Source organism: Pinus tabuliformis, chromosome 6 (genome assembly GCF_031772625.1).
Source record: "Pinus tabuliformis cultivar Carrire ecotype Pingquan chromosome 6, CPIR1, whole genome shotgun sequence".
Lineage (NCBI taxonomy): Eukaryota > Viridiplantae > Streptophyta > Pinopsida > Pinales > Pinaceae > Pinus > Pinus tabuliformis.
Window position 1 is genome coordinate 839,057,224 of NC_142292.1, and position 8,025 is coordinate 839,065,248.

General features: G+C 41.8%; 2 protein-coding genes across 2 annotated transcripts; one reads left to right on the forward strand and one right to left on the reverse strand.

Annotated features, from left to right (window-relative positions):
- The first annotated feature begins 365 nt into the window (after positions 1–365).
- LOC149261481 (uncharacterized) lies at positions 366–5,044 on the forward strand. The gene is made up of 7 exons (XM_089369377.1): positions 366–1,838; positions 1,893–2,327; positions 2,793–3,158; positions 3,252–3,770; positions 3,990–4,526; positions 4,820–4,837; positions 4,925–5,044. Exons 1-7 carry the CDS (start codon positions 366–368, stop codon positions 5,042–5,044), a joined length of 3,468 nt encoding a protein of 1,155 aa, XP_089225503.1.
- A 1,692-nt stretch (positions 5,045–6,736) lies between these two features.
- LOC149261482 (uncharacterized) lies at positions 6,737–7,616 on the reverse strand. The gene is made up of 3 exons (XM_089369384.1): positions 7,359–7,616; positions 7,158–7,246; positions 6,737–7,060 (listed from the first exon to the last, which is right to left on the reverse strand). Exons 1-3 carry the CDS (start codon positions 7,614–7,616, stop codon positions 6,937–6,939), a joined length of 471 nt encoding a protein of 156 aa, XP_089225510.1. The 3' UTR covers positions 6,737–6,936.
- Positions 7,617–8,025: the final 409 nt, after the last annotated feature.

The window sequence follows — 8,025 nt, forward strand, 5'->3', positions numbered from 1 at the left end:
AAACCCTTTATGTATAACCATAGTTATAAAGCTAAGAACCTTAACAGTCACAATATTAATTAAAGAAAATATGTGTTCAGGGTGGTAGATGAGTTATACGATAAGTGGGTAATAATTATAAGGTTACAATTGTAAAGTTGATTGTAAAAAAAAATAATTTTATGACTGTAATTTTTAGTTTATAGAAAGGAGTGTGACAATGTGGTATCAAAGCCAAGTTCCAAAACTGTGACCTCTGGAACAGCAATGGGAACAGAAAGAGAAATTATCTTACACATGTATACAGTACAATGTCATTAATCATGTTTTTTGTGTACAACCAGGAAAATATTGAGACATTCAACAGCTGACAGTTATACAGTAAGATGGAGGAAATGCCGGGAGCTGGCGGCATCCCACCAGATAACACAGGACTGTGGGTTCAGCTTGGTGCTGAGACACGCAGTACCAATCAGGCAATACTTCAAACAGTTCAAGAACTGAAGGGTGAGATGGCACGCTTGCGAGAAGACAATGCACGATTAACCATGGAACAAGAAAGAATATTGAAGAGCTTGTCTGAAAAACAAAATCCACCCTTACCCAGTCCTAGTGCAGAGCAACGAAGGGGCACTGAGGAGCGGAACTATGCTCCTGAGTTTTCAGAAGAACATGAAGACCATTCTGACAATGTGCAAGAGCAGCAGGCTACCAAGAGACAGAAAACGGAATTACAGGGGGAATTTCGTAAAATCAAACCCCCACTTTTCGATGGAGAGCAAGAGGAAGCAGCGGAAGCATGGCTGATCAATATTAATAAATATTTTCAACTGTATGAATATGATCAAAATCTGAAGGCACGTTTGGCCATATTCCAGTTGCAGGGCAAAGCCACCTTGTGGTGGGAAGAGATTAAAATTGTGAAGGGAGTAACTGAGCAAAGCATAACCTGGGAAAAGTTTCAGAAATATTTTAAGGAGAGGTATTTAACTGAGCGCTTTTATGATGAGAAGGCGCGAGAATTTCATGATTTACGACTAGGACAACAATCCATGGATGAATTCATAAATCGCTTTACTTCGTTACTGCGTTATGTGCCCTACATAAAAGAGGAGAAGGCCAAGGTGCAGAGGTTTGTGAGTAGTTTGCCAGCTTATATAAGAGAACGAATTGAGTTTGATAACCCCCGAACCATGGATGAGGCAATTAGGAAGGCCAGAATTTGCTACCAGCAGAACAAACAAAAGGGAGAAATTCCAAGCAGGAAATGGAATGAGAGAAAAGGTAGCAGAAATGCTGGAAGCAACAAAGGCAGCCGCGGGAATGGTGGCAAAGGGGTTGGAAAGGGGCAGTTTAACAGAAGCACGAATAAGGGTACTTTCCGGCCTAAGCCAAACGAGAGCAGGATTAGTGAACTTCCTGCTAAATCGGAGGTTGAAGGAACCAGACCTCCAGTTCAATGCTGGGTATGCGAGGGACCGCACTATGCTAGGAACTGTCCACAGCGTAAAAGAACTGATCAGATATCTCAAGTCCATGAAGCTTCCACTGTAGGGGATGTGGCGCGCAGTGTACCAAGGATCAATGCAGCATTAGAGGACCGACAGGCAGAATATCAACCTTCCATGGTGGAATTCGAAGGTAAGATTTCAACCCTTGCTGTAGCTGTACTTATTGATCCAGGAGCTACTTTAAGTTATGTTAGTCCAAAAGTAGTGGAACACTGTAAGTTACCATCAGAAAAATTCAAAAACCCATGGCTAGTCCAGTTAGCTACGGGAGCCAAAAGGCGGGTTCTAGCGAAAGTTAATAATTGCTCTTTCAGTATAGCTGGGCAGCCTGTAACAGCAGACCTGAATGTACTTCCATTGGGCTCCTATGACATTCTTATTGGCATGGATTGGCTGGAAAAGCACTGGTCACTGGTGAACTGCAAAACCAAGACCATATACTATAAAGATGATGTGGGACAGCAGCAGGAATTACAGGGAATTAAACATCCTGTTCAGATCCGACCTATCACTGCAACTCAGCTAGCCAAATGTGTAAGAAAGAAATGCCAGATTTACGCCGTACAGGTTGGTTATGTGAACCAGAAAGATAAGATGTCTGCATTAAATGACATACCAGTGGTGCAGGAATTCACAGATGTTTTTCCTGAAGATATCCCGGGTCTGCCCCCAAGAAGAGACATAGATTTCACTATTGAGTTGATACCAGGGGCAGCCCCAGTATCAAGGGCACCATATCGGATGAGCATACCAGAGTTAACGGAATTGAAGATGCAGCTCCAGGAATTGCTGGATAAGCAGTACATTCGACCTAGTGTGTCACCCTGGGGAGCTCCAGTATTGTTTGTGAAGAAGAAGGATGGGACCCTTCGCATGTGCATAGATTACCGACAGCTGAATAAGCTCACGGTCAAAAACAAGTACCCTCTACCCAGAATAGACGAACTCTTTGATCAGGTGAAAGGGGCAAAGTTGTTCTCCAAAATTGATCTGCGATCTGGTTATCATCAGATCAGGATCAAGGATGAGGACATTGCCAAAACTGCTTTCCGAACACGCTACGGGCACTACGAATTTGTAGTGCTACCTTTCGGTTTAACCAATGCACCTGCCACTTTCATGTGCATGATGAATAGCGTGTTTCACCAGTTTTTGGACAAGTTTGTACTGATATTTATTGATGACATATTGATATATTCTCGTTCCCAGCAGGAACATGAGGAGCACCTTAGATTGGTGTTGCAAACTCTTCGGGAGCATCAGCTTTATGCTAAATTTAGCAAATGTGATTTCTTTAAAGAGGAAATTCAGTATTTGGGTCATGTAATTACAAATGAGGGAATTGCGGTTGACCCCGAGAAGATAAAATCGATTATGGAATGGCCTACGCCCAAGGATGTTTCGGACATCAGGTCTTTCATGGGGTTAGCTGGCTATTACAGGAGATTTGTGGAGGGCTTTTCAAGAATAGCCTACCCTATTACCTCATTGCAAAAGAAAGGAAGGGCATTTAAGTGGACAGCAGAGTGCCAGCAGAGTTTCGACCGCTTGAAACACCTACTCACCACCGCACCCATCTTAAGAATCGCAGATCCTAATAAGGAATACGTGGTATGCACCGATGCAAGCAAAGAGGGCGTGGGGGGAGTGTTAATGCAGGAAGGTAAGGTAATTGCATATGAATCAAGGAAATTGAAGGAACATGAGCAGAGATACTCTGCCTACGATTTAGAATTAACTGCCGTAATTCATGCACTTAAGATGTGGCGACATTACCTTCTCGGAAAGAAATTTCTGCTGTTAACTGACCATCATAGTTTAACGCATTATTTCAATCAACCCACTTTGAATGCGAGACAAGGCCGTTGGGCAGATTTTCTAAGTGGGTTTGACTTCGAAATAAAACATTTAAAGGGCAAAGAAAATCGGGTAGCAGATGCCTTAAGTCGGAAAGTTCATTGTTTATGTGAACTTTCAGCCAGCCGGTGGCGGAGTTCGCTAGTAGAACAAATAAAAACAGCAGCGGACAACGATTCAGCATATCAGCAGTTGAAGCAGCAGGTACAGCAATCTGATCATGGAAAGTTACAGCAAGGGTACACACTGGATAATACTGGATTGCTGTATTTCAATGGGAAAATGTATGTACCTAACTCCGATGACCTTAAGAAGCTGATCCTAGATGAATTCCACACCAGCCATTATGCTGGTCATCCAGGATACCAAAAGATGATTACAGCACTCAGGAAAGAGTATTACTGGCCAGGGATGAAGAGGCAAGTGGTGGAATATTTGGCAAAATGTCTGGAATGCCAGCAAATTAAGGCTGAACACCAACACCCAGCAGGACTGTTACAACCTTTGCCTATTCCGGAATGGAAATGGGAAACCATTTCCATGGATTTTATAACCGGGTTACCACGGACAAAGAAGGGTAATGATTCTATTATGGTCGTAGTTGATAAACTAAGTAAAGCAGCACACTTTATACCTGTGCAGTCTACTTACAAGGCGGTACAAATTGCACATCTCTTTATGCAGAATGTGTTCCGCTTGCATGGAATGCCAAGGGTAATCATATCGGACCGTGATGTGAAGTTCACTTCTATTTTCTGGAAAACATTGTTTGCTGAGTTGGGCACCCAGCTGAATTTCAGTACAGCTTACCACCCACAAACCGATGGCCAAACGGAGCGAGTCAATCAGGTATTGGAAGATATGTTGAGGGCAAATGTGATGCTCAAGCCTAATCAGTGGGAAGAGTATTTGCATCTAGTGGAATTTGCCTATAATAATGGGTATCATACCTCCACCCAGTTAAGTCCCTTTGAGGTTTTGTATGGGCGAAAGTGCCGCACACCCTCAAGTTGGAGTGGGCTAGAGGATAAATTGAGTTTGGGTCCGGAAATGTTAAAAGACATGGAAGATATGGTAAAGAAAGTGCGAGCAAACTTAAAGGCTGCACAAGACAGACAGAAAAGTTTCGCAGACAGGAAAAGAAGATTTGCAGAATATAAAGTGGGTGACCATGTGTTTGTAAGGATTCAAACCAGAAGGAGCACACTGCAGTGGAGCGGGTGCGCCAAGCTGGCTCCCCGATATTTTGGACCATTTCAGATTCTAGCTAGAGTGGGGCCGGTGGCTTACCAACTTGCTTTACCCAGTCACATTAAGATTCACAATGTGTTTCATGTTTCTGTCCTAAAGAAATATGTGTATGACCCTAGACATGTCATTCAATGGCAAGATGTACGGGTAAGAATTGACTCGATTGGTTTGATTATACAACCAAACTTAATGGAAATTGACTAAGTGCTGGTTGTTTGCAGGTCGAACCGGAAGGCGGGGTCCTAGTCGAACCACAGAGCATTCTCGACCGGAGAGAAGTGCGGCTGCGGAAACGGGCTATTACCCAAATTAAGGTGCTGTGGCAGCATTACGGCCCTGAGGAGGCTACATGGGAAGATGAGGAACTTTTCAGAAAAGCCTATCCAAATTTTTTTAATGAGAATGGACATCGGGACGACGTCCAATCCCAGGGGGGGAAGATGTAATAACCCTGGTAACTTGTAATTTCCGGTAAATGCTGTGGTAAAAACAATATGGGTGACAACTTGTTTTTTAAAAAAAGACATTATTATTTGTTAAAAGAAAATATAATGAACTATTTTACACATGTGTTGAATGAAATGCTGGCAGCCTCCAAAAAGAGGCTTTTCTATTAAAAGAAATTAATCAGTTAAGGAACTGAAAAGAAAGACAACTGCCTCTCACCCTGAAGAGGGCTTGGAAGGAAAAACCTCTGGGCTGTTTGGGAACAGGCAGAGGAGAGATTCCAGAGAAGAGTTGCAGAGTGAAAGAAAAGGGTTATGTCTGGTTGTGATCAGATGACCCAGCACCGTGGTGCATAAGTCTTGTTGAGGGCTGCAGGCTTGCAAGACGGCTCGGGGGGAGAATCCAGTGCAGTGGATCTCAAGGTTGGGAGGTTAAGAGTGAAAACTCTACAGGTGACTACTGAAAACAAAGCACTTCTGTGATCGAACACCAGGTACGCTTCCTTGACCTTAGTTAAGAAAGGTTCAGGTATTGAATGTACTCAGTTATATCTTTTCTTTAAAATTTGCTGTGTTTAGATATTTAGAATAGGATTACTGTTATTAAATAGACAGAATGAAACTGTGACAGAGACATCTAGGTGGAATACAATCACCAAGCTTATACAGTGGATCTGTAAATAGCTAGTAATAGCAGAAAGACCAATTTCTGCGATAACTTATTCAGGGAGGTACTTAGTTTTACCTTGTAAAGACCTGAGTAGCTATGAGAAGCCGAGTTGGCTGTTTAACCTTAGAGGGTTTATGTAATCTGATGAAGAAAACTCTTATAAACATCAACCCGAAATTATAACCTTACTCGGTATGCATTCCCTCAACAGAGTAAATAAAAGTAAGTTGAAAGGCGAAACTCCAAGAAAGGACTTATATATGTTTCCAAACCAGTTTCGCAAGCGCTGTAAGAATATGATAATATACATGGAATAACAACTTAACACCTTCAAATATTTTCCAGTTGTTAGTATATTAACTAATGACAGGTAATAAAGATGGAAGTAAAGTGTTCGTTAAACATAGGATGAATATACAGCAAACCCTAGCTTCAGGGATGAAAATGAGAATAACTGTATATTACAAATCGAGAAGTTAAACATAATGCCGGAATAAGTATATACCGGAATCAGATAAAAGTGTGAACCAGGCATATGAACGCGGTAACCTGTAAGTAATGTATGGACGAGACTGTGCACGGGAGGGTTAGACTATACATTCATGGGATGAATGCAAGTCTATCCTCTACGCTGTATAATGTCATTAAGCCCGATAGCAGTGCCATGGGAAAACAAAACAATGGGGAAACTATAGTTTTCATAACCCTGAAAACCTTAATCAAGAAATTATCATAACTGTGATACAAATGAACAAGGGAAAAGACAGCAACGTATTTTGGAGCTCAATATAAGCTTAACAACTCTTGGCATAAAAATGTATGTAACCAGATATTAACCAGAATTAAAATCAGAGACGTGAATGCACCCAATAACAAGGTAAATAAGGAAACCCTGAAATATAGCCATAGTCGTATATTATGTGCTACAATGAAACAACAGTAATAGCCGCTACTTTGTACAATAACTGTATGTAAAGATTATAAACCAAAACAAAGACGAAGCCATTGACCAGTGACGGCATTGAATATACAAATAGAGCAGAGATATCATTATGAAGCTCAGTTGGAAAACCATTGACATTTAGAAACCCAGGCCGGGCCAAAACAATCACAAATCTAAATAAGACGGATAATGCCGAATTTATACAGCTGTGTAATCTGCTCATAACTGTCGAGAGCACAGAATTGAACTAGATCTGGTAAAATTACAGAACACAGAGTCTTAGACAAAATTTAACAGTGAATAGAAACTAAGGCATCGAGGCCATAACCTAGGCGCAGCTGGACCGGCCAACCCAGTAAGGCCGCCATGCATAGCCGCATAAGGGTTTGGTCCAGTAAATAACCTGAGACACAGGTAGAGAGCAGGCCGTCTCAGCCATGTAACAAACCCTCGAAACGCATTCAATGCAAACAATAGAACCCATGAAGGAAACGACTTACCTGAAACTGTCATGGTACCTAAACTCTTCAGCGGTTGAAGCAAGTGAGCTGCGGCATGTATCAGAACCTATCAACCGTTCAAGCAAACCCTGAATCAATTAGAGTATATACAGAGAGTCATAAACCAGCTATGGAATTGTAAGAACGAGAAACAGTGAGATATAACCAGCAATGGAAATGAAGTAGGGAGGCGCGGCAAACCTGGAAGAGGCAGAGGAGCGACGAACCAGAACAGCACAAAGAGCCTGGAAGTTGCAGTGCAAACCCGCGGAGGAGTTCGATGACTGGAGAGTGAACAAATGAACCATAAACGAAAACACTTGAACCTTTATACGCAGGATCAAACCCTAAGTAGGGCTGGACCGTCCGATTGAGCCAAGCAATCCCCATCGTTGAATTTGGGCGGGAGGCCGAGCGTAAATCCCGGGGCTGGTCAACCCTCTCAGACCACATGGCCATCACGTCATGAGGGGCCATTTGGGCTACGGTATCGGTGAGCTGGGGTGCTTATACTGCCATTTGGCAGTAGAAATCAAATGATCGACCATCAACACACAAGTGTCAAGTCATACCATTAACAAAGGTTAAAGCAATACGTTGATGCGATATGTAAAACCCTTTATGTATAACCATAGTTATAAAGCTAAGAACCTTAACAGTCACAATATTAATTAAAGAAAATATGTGTTCAGGGTGGTAGATGAGTTATACGATAAGTGGGTAATAATTATAAGGTTACAATTGTAAAGTTGATTGTAAAAAAAAATAATTTTATGACTGTAATTTTTAGTTTATAGAAAGGAGTGTGACACTTTTCGATATCGTGAAGCTTTATTATGTTTGTACTTAAAGGCTAACAAATCCAATA